We start from the raw sequence: 18,512 nt of genomic DNA, 5'->3' as shown, positions 1-18,512 counted from the left end.
CCAGGATTAAACCCTAATGGTAACTTGTGAGCAGGTTGTGGTTTTAACCAAGCTGCAGGGCGTTGCATGCAGTCATAACATGAATATCTGGACATGGGTGCAGAAAATGCTAATGCAAGAGGACGCAGTTGGCCTTCCATGGGATAAATAAATCAGAAGTCATGCTTTTTTTGGTCTCCGATGCCTGGCTTGTATCTGTTTTGCTATTAGAGGTTGAGTCTGCCTTATCCAGTACTGTATTCTGAAATTCAAAATATTCCAAAACCTAAACCCTATTTCATGAGTGGCTGAGATAGTGACATCTTTGCTTTCGGATGGTTCACTTTACACCAACTTTGTTTCATGGATGACGTTTTTTAAAAATCACTTTCAGGCTATGCGTATAAAGTGTACATGATACATAAATATATATATATATATATATATATATATATATATATATATGTCATTGAAGAGATTAAAATACATGTAAATCCACATGAGAAACGCATCATATGGATTTCACAGATGCACATTAGTCCTTTGGGTAGATTAAATTGTTCCTAGTTCCCCATCACAGTCAATGGCATTCTTTCTTATATCCTTACTTATATTGTTCTGTCCATTGTATGGTTTACATCTTTTCCATCTTCATCATCATTTAACAGAGTACTTCTTTTCTCTATTTCCTTTCTTTTCTTTTTTCTTCTCTGTCTCACCGCTTTCCTTCATTCCTTCTTACCTCCCTCCTTCATTCTGTCTTTCCATTGCAATAATTATCTACTAACTCTTAGTATATGAAACATGAATGTCATGTTTAGGCCTGGGTCCCATCTCTAAGAGATCTCAGTGTGTGTGTGTAATGCAAAAATGGGGGAAAACATTATTTCTTTCCCTTGCTCAGCTTCAACTGTCAAGAGTTTGCAAAGCCGTTGATGTGGAGGCAGGGGGATTTCTAGGGAAGGCAGGGAGCCATAATCCCAGTAGGGCTGTCTGCTTTTGGGAACGCGGAGAGCAGAGGTGTCTAGAAATTCACACGCTTCGTCCAAATGTCAAGACTGCGAGATCAGAGCTGTCGCCGCCACGGAGCGTCCGACTTGCCAAGTGGAAATTTGCAAAGAACAGGCAAAGGCGGGATCTGCTTTAAAAAGACTGGAAGGTTCACTGTTGACGCTGAAGTCTTCAGAGCAAAAAATAGAGCTTTCCGAGGAAACAAGCAGCACAGAAGTGTGTCCTGGAGGTTGAGAGACAAATCAGCATATATACATAAAAAAGAATGTATTCAAACATTGCATATTTGACTGTGGGCACTGGGAAATGTAGAATTCTTCGACCTGGATCCTTCGTGCAAATGGAGAAAACTGCCTGCAGTCCCTTTCTGTTTCAACAATTTTTGCTTTCCTAGTCCTAGGTGAGAACTGAGGAATTAAATAGAGTATCACTGTCATCCTCCTCCTGCTCCTTCCAGACATTTTTTACCTTTCTGCCCTCTTTCTAACTTCAGCAGATATTATTAGAAGTTCTCACCCCCCATTCAAACCATGACACCACACTGACTCTTTAAAACAATTGGGTTTTCTTGGGAAGAAGCCCACAAAGTATGGGTTCGAGCATTGGGCTACGACTCTGGAGTCAAATCCACACTTGGTCATGGAAACCTATGGAGAAAATCCCATTAGAAGAAGGTAAGGGCAACGTCTCCTCAACAAATCCTGCCAAGGAAACCCAGTAATAGGGTTGCCACAAGTCAAAAACAACTGGGCACGCCACAATGATCATTCCTTGGCACGATTTGTTTGGAAGGGCATCCCATTGCTTTCCTCGGAGGCTGAGAGAGTGATTTGTCCGTGGTCTTCTATGGAAAGGAAGATTGGAATTCGGCAGATGATTCCTGCAGCTAAATAGTTGTAAACATCTGGAAGGCTAATGTTTCCGGCTCTCGTTTTTCCCTAATTGCTAACTCCGCGCCACAACAAAAAAAGCGTCATTATTTCGTTCTTCACGCCATCTCTCAGCATCTTAAATCCTGCTTTTCTCCACCTCGGGGGATATGATGGAGGAACAGGCAATATACACTGAGTTCTGAAGACTTGAGAAGTTTAGCCCAGCGGGTGTCCTAGGCTCCCTTCCCACGATTGCAGGGATTTAATTTTCCCTTTTGCCCCTAAGCGCAAAGGCTGCAGGAGTTGGCCTTCCTTCTCTCGTCCTTCTTGGGAACCTTGGATGCAAAACGGTGCAAGGTTAGGTTCCAGGTGTGGAAGGAGATGAACTGAGGAAGGTGCCTGGACTTATACCTCGATGGCTTGCATGTCCAATTGCAAGGGAAGGAAAAAGGGCCGGGGGGAGCAGAGTCCACCAAAGCTCACCCTGCAATAAATCTGTCAGCCTTTAACACGACACAGGGCCCTTTCTCACTTTTGCTTCAACAAGCTGATGTAGTTAGTCATCTCTTTGGAAACGCCTTCCGAAACAACAGGTTGCTATTTATAAATGTGAGCCGGTGTGGTGGAGCAGTTTGTGTTGGGCCATGACTGTTGAGAATAAGGTTTGAATCCCCACTTGGCTATGAAACCCGTTGGGTGACCTTTGCCATCCTCTGAGGCTGAGAGAGTGTGCCTTGCAATGGCAACCCCCCTTTTAAGAAACCTGCCAAGAAAACCCTACAATAGCTTTGCTTTAGGGTTGCCATAAGTTGGAAATGACTTGAAGCAAGATTTCTTCAGAGGGGGTTTGCCATTGCCTTCTCCTTGGGCTGAGAGTGTGTGACTTGCCCAAGGCCAGTTTTCATGGCTGAGGGGGGATTTAAACCCCGATCTCCTGAGTCTTAGACCAACACTCAGACCACTACATTGTACTTAGGAATTACTAAATGTTGTAAATTCGATGCTGGAGAATCAGGAGGCAGGCAGTTTACCATGGGGCAGTTATTTCAAGCTTCTAGTCCTCATGGAAACCTTCCCGTGCGTTGTATTTTGGTGACTTTGGCCCCATACAGACTGCCAAAATAAAGCTGCTTCGGGTCACTTTGGAGGTAAGCTGTTTAAATTACAGATGCATCTTAAGAGGTTAGAAGCTGCACCAAAGCTGCGCTCCACTCCTTAGGACTGGAGGATGGCTTTGGCGTGGCTTCTGGTCTCTTAAAGAGCATACCTCCAAAGTGACCTGAAGCAGCTTTATTTTGGCCTGTCTGTATGGGACCTTTGGTTGCAAAAGAATCCATGCGAGCCTACCTTTATTGGGCCCACCAAAATCCACAATTACATGTTGCAAGCTTTTGAAGACACAGTGGCTTCTTCATCAGGCAAATGAAGATGTTAGTTATGGGCCTCTATTTTGCTGTTTCTGGTCTTAGTTCAGATGGTACGGAGGGCTATCTTTAGGCTGGCACCTTTCCCTTTGGCCATGCGGTCACTGGGAGATTCATCCAGGAAATTTCATGTCCATTTGCAACTCAAAGAAGAGGCTTCTTTTGAAATCCATCACGTCTCTTTTCTTTGTGAAGCCACAGTCCCCTTTGCAGGTAGAGAACACTGCATTTCCCAAGAAACCTTTGTGTTTGTGCATACGGAAAACCTCAGGTGGTGTTGAGGTAAAGCATGCCAGTCCAGTCTCAATATTAGAAAGAAAGAATGACTTTCCCTTTGTTGGAGGCAGAAGCCTCAAGTAACAAGGTCCCAGTGCACTGACTCTCCTAGAATCCTAGAGTTGGAAGAGACCCCAAGAAGGGCCATCCAGTCCAGCCCTATCCTGCCCTGCAGGAACTCTCAGTCAAAGCATCCCTGACAGATGGCCATCCAGCTTCTGTTTAAAAGCCTCCAAAGAAGGAGACTCCACCACTTTCCAAGGGAGTGTCTTCCACCATCGAATGGCTCTTACTGTCGGGAAGGTCTTCCTAATGCTGAGGTGGAATCTCTTTTCCTGTAGCTTGCACCCATTGTCCCATATTCTAATTTCTGGAGCAGCAGAAAACAAGCTTGCTCCATCTTCAGTGTGACACCTCTTCAAATGTTTAAACAAGGCTTCATATCACCTCTTAACCATCTCTTCTCCAGGCTAAACATCCCCAGATCCCTAAGTAGTTCCTCATGGGACATGGTTTCCTAACCTTCCAACATTTTAGTTGCCCTCCTTTGGACAAGCTCCAGTTTCTCAACTGTGGTGCCCAGAACTGGACATAAGATTATTCCGGGGGAGGCCTGACCACTCTTTAGCAGCGGCTATCGATTCTACCGATAAAGGGCTTTTGAGAGAGAAGTCTCACAACCGGCCTGCGACAGGGACACAGGTGTGTTACTCATCCGTCGAGAGGAGGCTCTCTGCTAAGCCCTCCTTCCGGTGGCAGGGACATGTCTGTCGCTCTAATCTCTGTTTACCTGGGACGTCCTGGCCTTGCGCAACAGACGAAAGGTCGCGGTTCTACCTGTGGAATTCCATTCCGCCCGCTGCACCTGCAAAGGATGGATCGGTGATGTCAGCTCAGGTGTGTCGGTTTCAGGTTTCTCCAGGCCGCCGAGTCCTTTTGCAGGCTTTTTTTTTTTAAAGCTGCCATTTTGGTTAGGTTTTAAATGACCTCTTTGACATTTCAAGACAGCCCCAACATCTCCATCAGCCTCGCCTTCCCTTTGATCATAGTGGCAAAAAGGTGAGTCTCTTTTACAGCTTCCTTCTTCTTTTTGGAGCAGTAAGATCAGACAAGGAGATTTTAAATTTGAGGCTTGTTTCCCAAAGCAATGCAGCTATTCAGCTTTCGCTGGTTTTGGGAACTGATGCTCGGAGAAGATGGGGGTATTGCTTTGCCAAACCCAGGTAGTCTTAAGCAGTGGAAATCCTGAGAAAAGATCGGTGCTGGTTTTATATTTTTGCTGATCCAATCCATTGGTCTGTCTATGGAGAAGGAATGATTTTACTTACCATACAAGTAACTTTCCCAAGCCTTGAGAAGACTGGACTGGAAAGCAGAACCTTTTCCAATAGTCAGTTTATGGCTCTTTCTGTCCAAGGTGCTTTGATATGGAATAAACTAGAGTTTTTATTTTAAAGCTAAGGGAGATTGGCAGAGGATGCTTGCATTTTGAATTTAATCCCACCTTCTCCAGGTTTAGTGTGATCAGTTTGTCCATGCAGTGTAGGTTTTGCTGATAGCCACAATATCTAGAAACCTCCGTGTTCAGAAGCAGTATAATCTCCGAGGACCAGATGCTTGCAACAAAAAAATGGGAGATGTCATTTTAGGTGCCACTTGTGGTTTCCTAGGCATCTGGTTCACTGCTCTGGAGCCGAATTGGAGAGGCATTAGCCCTAATGCAGCAGCGCTCTTCTTTTGCGCTTGTTATCTTTGCAATTTTGAATGAAACCTCTATCTACAGGAGCAGTATACCTCTCGGAATTGACTTTTGCAGTTAGAAAAGTGGGAGGGTTAAGGACTTGATGGTCCTGCTTGTTGTTGTCGTCGTTGTATTTATGTCCCACCTTCCTCCCAGTGTAGGGACTCCAAGCAGCTAACCTTTTAAATGGATTTAAAAATCCATATGCATTGCAGCTGAAGAGTGTCATTGACTTGTTACAGACTGCCAAAATAAAGCTGCTTCGGGTCTCTTTGGAAGTATGCTGTTTAAATGATGCATGCATCCTCAGAATCCGGAAGCTGCACCAAAGCTGCCCTCCAGTGCTTAGGAATGGAGTGTGGCTTTGGCGCGACCTCCGGACTCTTAGGACCCATGCATCATTTAAATAGCATACCTCCAAAGAGACCCCAAGCAGCTTTATTTTGGCCTGTCTGTAACAGGCCATTGATAGGGTTTTATGGGGGGATTCTTAGCATTTTCTCCCCCTTTTCACCACCTCCGGGTCCTTCCTCGCTCTGTTTCCCCGAGGCTGCAGGTGAGAAGGAAAGAGTTGTGGAATTCCACGTAGCAAGATCTCGACCGACAGGTTTGGTTTCTCTCTCTGTAAGTTTATCTTGTTAACGCTAATGCTCTAGAGAGGATTGGAATAACAAGCTGTGGATTATGAGAGGGCTTGGGTGGCTGGATCTCTTCCCTTTCTCCGCCAGTCCCTTCGGAGAGACCTGGTTTCCTAGGCTTTGAGCTCTGGAGGTTTCGGATGGCGTCAGTCGCTCTGTAACTTCCTCAGGTGTGTATTGCCACAAGCAGGTACAGAAGTTGCATTAGGTCTCCTCTATCTTTCCCTTGCACATTCTTTGTCAGGCCTACGCAGGGTGACCAGATGTCCTAACTGCAAAGGAGGACAAGACATCGCAAAAGGTAGGACGTTCGCGAAAAACGTAGGCCAGTGTGACGTAGTGGTTTGAGTGTTGGACTGAGACTTTGGAGAACAGGGTTCAAATCCTGGATCGCCCATGAAACCCACTGCGTGACCTCAGGCAAGTTACACGCTTTCAGCCTCATGGCAATGGCAAACCTCCTCAAGAAAACCCCATGGTAGGTTTGCCTTTGGGTCTTGAAGGCACACGACACACACACACAAAATAAAATCGAAAAGCACTAGTGTAAATGTAAATTAATCCTCCTTAGTCAAACTCAAATTGGAGGGCATTTTGAAATCCCTCATGGACAAAAGGTTAAAATATAGGGCATGTCCTGGAAAAGGAGGATGTCTGGTCACCTTTTAGCCATATGAATTAGATGCTTGGCATTGCATTCATGGTTGGGGAAACAGGAGGCACTTTGTGAAAAGTGGGAGGTGAAACACACAACCAAAATTTCTCCTTGCCCTTTCCTCCTTCCACAATCTCCCAAAAACCCTCCTCAGAGGATGATGGGCCCTATTCTTGAACAGCAGAACAAAGGATTTGCTCAAAACAGGGGTAAGGATCCCTTTGACAGCTTCTGGTCTGGACAGTCAGTCCCACTTAATAATCTTCTGTCGGTGTTTTATGTTAATGTAGTTGAAACTGTGTAGGGTGCTTGTGGGATATGCCATTAAGGTTGTGTAACGACGTTTTAATCGAGAGACATGTTGATCTGGAATATCATTATGCAAAGGGATCTTGCAGCAGCTTTGAGTCTAAGGCTGCATCCTCATTGCAGAAGCCATGCAGTTTAACAACACTTTAACTGCCATGGCTCCATCCTATGGAATCCTGGGATTTGTGGGTTGTTGTGGCACCAGAACTCTGTTTGGCCCTGTGATGTGACCCTCCAGATGTTGTTGAACTGCATTTCCCAGCACCCCAGGCTGGTAAAAGTAATGATGCGGAAAGCTGGGAGTTGCAGTCCAACAATTTCTGGTTTGCAAGGAATTGGGAAAGGGTTTGATTTCTTCTGCTGGGTCTGGTTGTATGGTTTTTGACTCCATGACTATCTTGTTTTTGTTGATGTTCCAGAACCCTCTCCAGACTGTTCACCTGCCAGATGGGGAAATCCAAACTGTGATGGCTCCATTCCCTCCCCGAACTTCCCTCTCTGTTTGGCAGGGAAAGGGAACACTGCCAGCCTCTTATGGGCATCTGACTTGCCTCCCCCTTCCCTGGCCGATACTGGGTTGGCATGGTCCCAGCAATTGTTGGATGGAAAGAGAAAGGAGTGTTGCGTTTCTCTTGGGGCTGCTTCCCATGAACAAGCAAAAGGGCCTGTGGCCACGTCAGCAACACTGGCGGAAAAGCAATGCTCCTTCGTGGTGTGTGTGCCATCCCTCTTGTGTTCGTTCCTTTCTATTTTTAGACAAAATAATTTTAGTTAATTTATGAAGGACGCTTTGAAAGGTGACGGGACGAGCCTTGGACATACAGAGTTGTTGCTGCTGTTGTTGTTGTGTACCTTCAAGTTATTTTTGACTTACAGGGACCCTATGGCAACTCTATCAGGCTGGCAAGATTTATCCGGAGGGAGTTTGTCATTGCCTTCATTCCAGTGGATTTCCATGGCTGAGCGAGGATTCGGACCCTGGTCTTTAGAGTCACAGTCCAACACTCAACCCACTACGCCACCCTGGCTCTTAGTTGTGGTTGTGTGCCTTCAAGTCCCACCTCCCTGGCTAACAGGGGATGATGGGAAGGGCACTCCCCCAACATTGGCCCAATTTGAGGAAGGCTGTAAAGAGTTGTCCATTCTGTGTGAAGCTAAGGCTTTCACAGCCAACATCCATAGTTTTTTGTGGTTTTTTTTTTCCGGGCTAGAACATGGCCACATAGCCTGAAAACCCCACAAAAAACTATAGTTGTCCATCCTATCGGTCGCCACAAAACTTGCATCATGACATTCCTTCCTTTCCCAGTTTCTTAGTCATGTTCTTAATGGTCTTCTTTCTTCTTTAGCAGCCTTTCCAGGAAAAAAGGATCCCGATCCTCTGCACATTTCTCAGTAAATCTCTTTGCACCTTTTCCCATCTCTTGGCAGTTCTCTGAATGAGCAGAAGAGAAGCATCTCTTTAATTCCTATTTGCAGAGTCCACATTGTTTGGGCTATTCCATCCAAATGCAAGGTAGTCGTATCATTCTATAGGGTGCACTGCTCCATCCAGAACCTAAAGAGAATGGAAGATGGGAAAGACCTGGTCTCAGTCTCTTTTTCTTTATCCCATTCCCTAATTCCTCCACCACTCCCGTTCTCTTTTTCTGCATCACTCCCATTCTGGCTGGTTGCTGCCAGCATGTGAAGCCTGCCTCCGTAACCAGGCGCATACCTCTTTCTCTCTCTCCTCCTTCGCCTTTCCTCCCCCATTCATACCATCTCCCTCCCTTTTGTCCCGGCACCTTTGTGATGCCGTAGGCTTCTCTTTGCAGATCCAGAGGTAGGAGAAACGAAACGTTCGAAACCCTTGAAAGTGTGGCTTCGGAAGGAGACGGGTGGAGGGAGCCAAGCCTTTCGAACTGTCCATTCCCTCAAGGACATCTCCCATCGCTTGGCAGAACCCTTGCCTGATGCGCTGCAGGGAAAGCAAAAGGCAAAGAGAGAGGCTGGGAGTCTCTTCTTAACTCCCTGTGTCTCTTTGCTGTTGTGGAACTGATGCCACGATGCAGCCTGGCCACCTTGCCATGGCCATGTGCTGCCCCTGAACCCTCCGTTCGGATAAAAATGTCTCATTTGGACTGAGCGCTGTTCCAGCACCACTCGACCGGGCTTGGCCTCCGGTTGCAGCTCTAGCTAACCTGGATGCTTCTTTTATTATATATATTGTTATTTCTCCCCCCATCTCTAGATGCATTTCCCCCCCTTCCGGTGGCTTGCGTCTATGGACTGCGCACACCCACATCCACCGTTTCTCCTAGTTCCAGTCGCAGTGAGTATGCAGCATTATGCCACTGTGCCATGGTAAAGGCGGGGGGCGGACAGGGAGCTAGGTTGGCTGGCTTTCTGAGAGTTGGCATGTTTTTGCGCCGGGCGCTTCTTGGACACTCTCTCTCGGCGGTTCATAAAAACTGCGGTTTTAGCCACTGCAGGGTGGAAATGCACCCCCTTCCTCTCCCTCCTCTTTAGCCGTTTCTCCGCTTGTGAGGTCCTGCTCGCATCTATATCCTGCTGACGCTGCGTGATTTTTCTAATTGATGCTCTTTTCACTCCCCGTCCGCACTGTGCTTGTTAATCGTGGGAGCTGCTTCCGAACCAGGGATGCTCAGGCTTGGAATAGCTGGCGTTTCCATCCCCTTTGCCGCGGGAACAATCCACTCTTTGTTTTTGGCTTTCATGAGCCCAAGGAGCTTCAGTATCTCCCAGGCTGGAAGTGTCTCTTGTACAGATCCTTGTTTGCCGGGAATGCGGGGGGGGGGATCATAGCGGCCCCGTTGAGCTGAATGGAAAGGGAACATGTGAGCCGGCTTGGCAGCCTAGTCTGTGAAAAGTTGCCTCAGGAAGTGGAAATGGGATTGGACATCAGAAGGACCTCATCGGTCAGGCTCTGGATGGTAGCTGGCAATGTGAAGTCCTCCAGATGCTGTTGGATTGCAACCTCCGGTATTCCTTACCATTGGCTCTAAGGTTTCTGAGAGTTACAATCCAAAACCATACGGAGGAGCCCTGGTCTATAGAGAGGTGGTTCTTCTCCCCAGTGAAGGAGTTTGGGAGAAGATTCAGGGCAGGCTAAATCATATAACCAGATCCTGCTGCCACAAGAGATATGGGCCATTGCTATTTTGGATGGTTTTGTGTTTACGCAAGAATTGTATGGCCTCCCAGAGGCTGTCAGGCTGCAACACTCAGTTATCCTCGCCATTGCTTGTCCTAACTGCTGGGAATTGCAGTCCAATAACATCTGGAGGGCAGCATGATCCCCATCCCTTGCTAGATGGACCCTCTATCTTAGGGATAGGATTTTGTTCGGTGGCATCCCAAAAGCATCCAGTCAGCTACTGATGTAAGCCAAATATCTTCATCATCAATGTTCCTTTTATGTATACCTCACTCCCCCCCCAAATGGGACTCGTGGTGGCTTACCCATATAGGTAAAAGGTCTAGAAAGTCCGTTGGTCTGATAATGGCAGGACTCTGTCCAAATCGCATCCTGTCTGAGTCACAGATTCAACTTGGTGGCAAAGCAGGAGTAACAGAGGATCGTGTTCTACCTTACAGGGTTGTTGGAAGGAGAAATGCTTTCATACTTTTCATTTGATCCAAATGTTTGCATTTCACCCCCTTGTTTCTTGCGGGGAGGGTTTCAACTTTTGGTCAGGGTGAACTTCTCTGAGGCAGGTTCTTGATTTTGAGAGAGCCCACTTCTCAAACCCTGACATTAGACAAGGGACAGTTTTCCTGTCTTCTTCTTAGGGGAAACTAGGGGGATAGGTTTGTCCTCATACCCTGGAATATCCATTTCCAGAGTTCCTTTGACTTTTGAATCAAGTGCGAGATCGAATGTCCATACTCCAGAGACCCCCATTTCATCCCCCCATAAGCAGACAGACTTCCCAAGAACTATTGTGGACTAGTACCTTGGCTTAGTAGCTTTTAGGGCCTCAGTTTTCCTTCCAACATTTTCTGTGTTTGGTAGCCTCAGTTGCTGGGTGTGAATCGGTCTTCAGCACCCTACAATTATTATTTTTTCCCAGCTAGGTGGAGGTGGCTGTCATCCTGAATTTCTTTCTTTCTTTCTTTCTTTCTTTCTTTTTTTCTTTCTATTTTCCTTTTGTCCAGGACATCCTCTGAATAGCCCAACTGTGTAAACAAACCCTGCATAGTTAGGCATTCTTGTGGCTCCTCACTCATTGTGTTGGCTAGGTGTTAATGCCTCTTTGTGTGTGAAGTGTGTGAAGTGTGGATTCAATAGTCCCTTTGTTTGCAAGTATATGCAGACAGGAAAGACAGGCAGTCTGGTGACTTCTTTGGTGTTGTGTATTACAAGTCCCATCAGTCCCAGACAGAAGGGGACAGTGAGAGCTGCGTCCTTAAAAACCTGAAGGGTGCCAGGTTGCTTACACCTGATTTCTAGCATGGGAGGGATGGGTCTCTGCTGTGCATGTACCTGGGAGCCAGATTTGGTGCCCTTATACGCAAGTGTAGTGTTGCGATTTGACTTTATACAGCATCTCTAGAGGAATATCATAGATCTGGGGAAGGTGCAGGAAAGAGAGACTGAGACTCACAGGGGGCTGGAGCATCATTCCTACGAAGAAATGTCGCAAGATCTGTGAGGGTTATATGAGGCAGGCTAATCTGTTTTATCTTTTCCCCCCACTTCATGCTCAGGGCGTGACGCTTACTTTGAACAAAAGCCCACCACAAGTGACAGTAGGATCCCATAGAGCGGAATCCCATTCTTTCCCACATGAGGCTTTATTTGCATTGTTTACTACAGACACACTGTTGGGACCCAACACTGAAAGTCTGTCTTTCTCCAGCCCTCCTTCACTGTCTTCCCATTGCTGATGTTGCTAAAAATCTTCTCCCTGGACAGAGGGGAAAAGGGATACTGGACATGCATAAAAAGCTTTTGTAAAAAGGAGCTTCTTTGTCAGAGGCTTTGTCAACTGAGCTATGCCTGTATTTATTTGTTAAGTCCAAGGAGCTCGAGTCATGGCTCTCCAGCTTCCTTACTTTATCATCACAACCACTACAACAGCCCTGTAAGGTAGCTCAGGCTGGGCATTTCATGGCTCATGGGCACCTAGAACCAGGTTTTTCCAGGTCTCGATCCAACACAGCAACACTTTCTCTCCATTAGACAAACAGGCAAGCCAGGGCTGATAGCTTCAACCAAAGTTCGAACCCAAATTGCATAGTTCCATGGCTGTCTCCCCCAACTGTGTTGTGTGTCTTTTTGTTCCCTTAGCATTCCTTGCTAGTGGGTGGCTCCTTTCTTCGTTGTTTCCAGTGGGCACCTTTGCAACTACTTCTCGTGGTGTTTTAAACTTGATAAGAACTGTTTGCATATTTTCCCTCTGTCGTAAAAAGGGAGTCGCCGGCCAGGCCTGTTGTGGAGGGTAAAGTGCACCTCGGCTGATGTTGCCGAATAATAAACCCTGAATTTTACTGTATTTGTGTACATGCTTAAAAACAGAAGGCAAAGTCATACTGTTACCTGACTCTCCCTGTCTTGCACCAATTTCTTTGTTCCTCTTTGCAAAGTGGTCATGATTTTTGAATTCTCATATAGGGCCTGGTTTACCTGTTGTTGGGGTGAAGGCCGGGGTCCTTTGCATCCAGAAGCCTTACTTCGGTGGTCTTAGGTAGTAGCCACCTGGGAAAGAATTTGGGCTGGATCTGTAAAGGCAGAGGACAGCTGGAAGTAGGTTTCGGATGCAGTGGTTTTGTGATTTCCCAAACTTTGGCCTTCCAGATATTTTTTACTAAGGCTCCCAGAATTCATGAATATTGACTAAGCTGGTTGGGGCTTCTGAGAGATGAAGTTCAATATACTTTGGGGTACCAACGTTTGGGAATCTCTGGTTTAGTGGGTACGCATAACCGGGCTTTTTCTGTAGTCACGCTTTCACTGTGGAATTGCCTGCCCAACGAAACTAGGGTGGCCAAAACAAGGCTGTTCCACGTGGCATCCAGTGTTTAAAACTGCTGTTTTAGTTTCAAAACTAGATTCTTTAAAGAGTATTTCAATGTGTTTTTAAAATGTTCAGCTAAGATTGTTAAGATGCTAGTTCAGCTAAAGGGTGCTCCTTTATATGAAGAGGAATCATTGAGAAGACTCTGCCTCTGGTACCACTTCTGGCTCTTCAGCGCAGTGGTCTTTATCTTAAATCTCTGTTCTTTTCCCTCTCCTCCCCATTTCCAGGATCCTTTAAGACTCCAAACGCATAGGACATGGACCACCATATGAACGGCACCATGGCTGAGAAGCACAGCCCCATGGACTATGGGGTCCAAATCAGATTCATCAATGACCTCAAGGAGCCCAGCAAGTCCCAAAAGATCCGGTCCAAGGTCTCCAAACCGGGCTCTTATGGTGTGGCAGTGCGGGTCCAGGGCATTGACGGACAGCCCTTTGTGGTCCTCAACAGCGGGGAGAAAGGGGGGGACTCATTTGGGGTGCAGATCAAAGGTGAGAGCAAGTATGGGTTACCCTCCCGAAGCCAGCAGATGGAGGACACCTTCCCAGGGTCCCCTGGGGCTGCGTCGTCATCCAAAGATGCCTCTGGATCCATCAGCTCCGATTCTGATCTACCAGAGAATCCATACAGCGTGAAACCATCCCTCTACAGCTCGCAGTACAGCACCTCAGACGAGGAACTGGTCCCAAGGCAGGGAGTTCCGAAATCGGATAGTCTGGACGGGGCCCGATTGTCCCGCATCAGCATTGCCTCTCCCCCACAGGGTGGCTATCGGACGCTGCCCCACAAAAAGACCTCCGGGGAGCAGCTACGGCGGACTCAGTCTCACGGCTCCCTGCTCAGCTCCCAACCGGAGGAGCCTCAAGACCCCGGTCTCTCGAGGACTCAGCCTGCTCCCCTTCCCCAGACCCCACCAACGGGGGGAACAGTGAGAAGCACCAGCCTCATGAACCTCGCCGGACAGAGGCTGTCCAGCCCCAGAGAAGAGGTCAGCGGCAACATCACTGGTTTGCGACCCGTCCGTAAGTCATCGCCGTTAAGCTCGGACTCGTCCGAACCCGGCCATGCCTCCAACAAGGGGGGTGATTGTGGTGGGGACATCGATACAAAGCCTCTCTCCTCGGTCGATTCATTAATCCACAAGTTTGACGGTAAGGCCCAGCACAGGGGCCGAGCTTCCCGGAGAAACCGCTTCTCTCTGGATGACCGGAAGCGCTCTCAGAGCCTTGACGGAAGGGTGGCGTACCAGGATACGGCCGATTCCCGGGAACTGGGTGCAGAGGAGAATCACGGAGGCTATAAAGATGGAGTGAGGCCTTCTGTGGCAAAGCAACTCAGCTTGGCCAACCCCCAGGAGACCAGGAGTCTCAACCGAGCCATTGGGCACCAGCCGAAGGAGAATGGACTGGACAAGTCCAAGCTGACCCTGGACTGGGTGAACAAGAGCCTGGAGGAGAAACAGCCCAGAAAAACCCAGCCGGAGATTCAGGTAATCTTTCTTATGATCCCCACGTAGCTATGCTTTTGAGGGCCTGTCTGTAACCCAGCATTCCTTTCACACTATACAATTCAGAGTTATGGACATGTTAATCTGGAGTATCAGTATGCAAAGGGATCAGTAACCAAGCATCCCTTTTATGCTATATGGTTCAGTCATAGTTGTGTTAATCTGCAATATCAGAGCGTAAAGGGATCTTATAGCACCTTTGAGACTGAGTGGAAGACATTTGCAGCATAAGCTTTCATAGATTTAGAGGAAGTAGACCAAGTCTGTAAAACCTTATGCAACAATTTCTTTCACTCTGTCTCAAAGGTGCTACAAAACCCCTTTGCAACTACACTATTGCCCCAATTGAAGTGTGACCAAAGCACAATTTCTGATCGCAAGCACTTCTCTTGAGATGTGTTTGACCTCCTTCTCTCGACAAAGAGGATCACCTTCTGGGGTGGTGCTATTTGGCTTGAGCTTTATTTGTTAAAAGACAGTATACTTGCTTCCTTCTGCCTGGATGCAAATCTTAATCACTTACAATTACTTGACTAAAAATTCTGTGTTTAATCAGTTTAATCGTTCTCGGATTCGGTTAGAGCCCTAGTTATTGGCAATGTGCCTGTTATCAAGTCAATTTTGTATCCTCATGGTTTTATATTGCCATGGTACGATGGGAAAGATGGGGTTGCTTTGCTGGTGGCATATTCACCCCCTGCACTTTTTCAACATGTAAACGTCTCACTCGCCCGGGATGAGATTTTTGTTTCATAAGATGTGAACAAAAATGCAAAACAGTTGCAAAAACCAGCTCTCAAAGTGCCAGAACAGAACAGCGTAGCCTCGGGAAAGCAGAAGACACGAGATTGCTGGAATATCCAGTATTCCTTTTGGTATTTCAACCCCACACATAACAGTGCCTCTTGGTTTTGAAGGGCAAGATACGTCTGGCACCTTCGGCGAGATCCTTCCCTCCAGCAAAACAAATAAAGGGTTTCCAAAGGAACGAGACCTTGTTTCCCAGGGAAATTCTCCATCCCTGTTGCTTCCTCACATTTTGTACTATTGCTTCATAGGAAGGATCCTTGTAAAAAGGCGGGGAACCTCTTTCTACCCGAGGGCCGAATCCAACGCAAGAGAAGTTTGCGTGGGCTACGTCTCTGTGGTGGTTGGGGTTGAACGCAAAAGGGGGAAGGCCAATAAATGCAAGCACATTTTACTTGAAAGTAACCACGCCTCGGGATTAAAATATTGTGTATATCTTTCAGGCTATGTGTCTATGAAACATACATGAATGTCATGTTTAGGCTTCGGTTCCCATCTCTTAAGATATCTCACTGTCAGCATGCAAAGGTTCCAAAATCTGAAAAACCCTGAAATCCCCAATGCTTCTGGTCCCAAGCAGTTCAGATAAAGGGTGACTCTGTATATTGGTTTAGACTTTGCGGATAGAAAAACGTCTTTGTAAATCCCTTGCTAACTAGATCCTTCTGGAGATGCACCACTGAAACAACTCCTTAGCTGTTTCTCGATGCAAAAAGCTGTATCTTGTCCTTCATTTGGGGGCGGCAAGGAAAAACTATACAATGGAGTAAACTTTCAGAATAGAATAGATACAGATGGATAGCAGGAATGCAACCCTAAAACCTGAAGAGGAATTGCCTACCTACTTTCAGCCAACAGTGAAATGTGGTCAGAGAGACCAAGTTTTGGGGCTGCCACTAAGAATGCCCTTTCTCTTGTCCTCACCTACCGTGCCTCCATCACTTTGGGCTTTTTTGCTTACAGATGAAGTCTACCCCTGACCTTCTGAAGGACCAGCAAGAGGTCTCTCAGCCTGGCAGCAGAGAATATACGAAAGAAATGATCTATAACATCCTGAAGGAAGGGTGAGTGTTAGGTCACAGAGGAGGAGACAGATCCAATGTTTCGTCTGTGGCTTCTAGCTTGCGACCATTAGCTTGTGCATTTTAAACTGATATGTATCAGTATAGTTCTCTATAGCTGTATAGCTGTTGCACTGCAGTCACATTAGAAGGCCAAAATATAAGAGTTTTTCTGTTGTCTAGTGCTCAAAGGAACAAGCGAACAAATAAATGCACCGCTAAGCTTTTGTGTTTGCAAAATCTTGTGTCGCAAATAGTCGTAGTCAAAATAGATGTGATAAGTTGGCTGACCCTCCGGACTCACATTCATCCTTGACTGAGATAAAACGTTTGCCTAGTTGGACTGAATCAGTCTTTTTCTCCACTGGAAATGGAACTGATAAGAAGTGCGTAGAGTGATAATATGGAATACATGATCATGAGATTCTCTAGATCCCCCTTTTTTCTCCTTCCCAGAAAGGTTGAATTGACTTTCCTGGAGCCCTTTGGAATAGACGACTCATCTTTTAAATAAATCCCCTGGCTTGGATCATTTAACATTTTTGAAAGCTTTATAAAATTGTTAGTAGATTTCTGGCACTTTGAGTTTTGTTGTCTTTGTTCTTAGCATTTTTAACAGCCCATTTGGCTCCTAGAGAAGCAGAAGACTTGCCCTTGAGACCCACAGTTGTTCAGCACTTACCTAAACCACCTTTTTTGCCCAGGATCCAAACACTTGCACCTCACATTTTGGGGAGAACGTTGCCTATCTTTCAAGGCAGCTTCTGAAAGAACCGCTCTGGTTCTTCTCTTTGCAATTAATATCCCCAAAGAGGCAGCAGTCTCCAGAATCCAATCTGAGGATGCTGGTTTTGACCATCCGGAGATAAGGGCCTTTGAAACATCTTGCATAGATTGACATGACTGATTTAGTTTGACACATGCAGTAAGTTGGTCTGTTTTGTCCCTTCTCAGAAGCACCGAGAGCGATGCTGCCGTGAAGAGGAAAACCAACCTTGTCTTTGAGAAAATCGAAGCACTCGCTGTAAGTACCAGGACTTAACATATACTCAGGACCTAGTATCAAAACTTTTGGCAGCTGACTGGGAACTTGATCTAAGATTTTCCTGCTGACTATTGTGTCTCTAGGTTGTCCCTCCATTTGGAGGCTGTGAATTTATTTACATCACTGCAGCTGTACAAGGGGAGATATGAGTGGATTTAAAGGAAGGATGAGGATAGAGGCATTTGCAAATAGCAGTCTGTTAGCACCATATTAATTCCTACGTAGAAGTAAAGTACTATTGTTGTTGGCCTTCAAGTCACTTCCTATATATGACAACCCTGAGACATTTTTTTAAGCAAGATTTTTCAGAGGGGATTTTTGATGCAGACAATTGTGAGCAGCCTCTTGTATTCCTAAAGTCTTGTAAACCTTCCCAAGCGGAAGTGTTGTCGCACCTTTTTGCTCTGCTGAGAAGAAACAGGGTAACTCCCTCTGATGTTTATTGCGCGCATATATATATATATATATATATGGGTCAAGAGGGATCGGAGATCTTCCTTTGACTGCACTAGCCAGCCCTTTCCTCTGCTCAGGAGTATTTTGCTGTATTGCAGTGAAAGCTTTAATGTGTGAAAAAAGAGACACTATGCCTTACATGTGCATCTTCTGCTCCGCATCGCATGTATAAAAACAGCACCTAAGAAGAAAACTGTTGCTGAAAATGTCTGAGGGACAAAAGCCATCCACAGGGATTAGTTGGAGGGCATTTTGAAGCCCAAAATATTTTTCTGATCTCTGCATGAAAGGAAACCTATGCATCCCATATGTATATTCTGCTATACCTCTGAGGGCTTGGATTAAGGCTTTTTCAAAAGAGGCTCTCTTTCCTCTCTCCGTTTTTCGCCACCCCCGGCAGTTCTTAAAAAGAGCTTTTTTAGCAAATTTGAGCACACTTCCTCCTCCTCCTTTTCCTCGCCCCATCCAAGTTTTGAGACATAGATGACAGGAATCGCTCTCTGGTTCTCTATTGAAAGTGGCATGTCGGGGAGGCTGGCTGCTTGAGGCCAGACAGAGAGGACATGCTAAGCCTCTGGTGTGAGAGGGCTGCGTACGGAGGCTTCGGTTTCAAGGAGCGAGAGACAGAGGGTCATTTCTAGGTTGAGGGGAGGTGGAAGGGGATCTTTGGAAATATCGGGGAGGAAGGCAGTGGAGCAGAGA

The 18,512-nt window shown here is 46.4% G+C and overlaps 1 protein-coding gene across 8 annotated transcripts in view; it reads left to right on the top strand.

The window, feature by feature from the left end:
* CGN (cingulin) overlaps window positions 1-18,512 on the top strand; it is a 46,920-nt gene that overhangs the window by 7,034 nt on the left and 21,374 nt on the right. For 4 of the 8 annotated variants that reach the window (XM_042439383.1, XM_042439381.1, XM_042439385.1 and 1 more), the window contains exons 2-4: window positions 13,159-14,423; window positions 16,212-16,312; window positions 17,264-17,333. In XM_042439383.1, coding sequence (XP_042295317.1) covers window positions 13,188-14,423; window positions 16,212-16,312; window positions 17,264-17,333 — 1,407 coding nt within the window. In that variant the 5' untranslated portion in view covers window positions 13,159-13,187. Of the gene's footprint in view, window positions 1-9,151; window positions 9,220-13,158; window positions 14,424-16,211; window positions 16,313-17,263; window positions 17,334-18,512 lie in introns of those variants that run through there. The other 4 variants (XR_006100688.1, XM_042439387.1, XM_042439386.1 and 1 more) reach the window with 4 other exon arrangements.

This window comes from Sceloporus undulatus, chromosome 9 (assembly GCF_019175285.1).
Source record: "Sceloporus undulatus isolate JIND9_A2432 ecotype Alabama chromosome 9, SceUnd_v1.1, whole genome shotgun sequence".
NCBI lineage: Eukaryota > Metazoa > Chordata > Lepidosauria > Squamata > Phrynosomatidae > Sceloporus > Sceloporus undulatus.
This window is presented reverse-complemented; position numbering and strand designations above follow the sequence as displayed.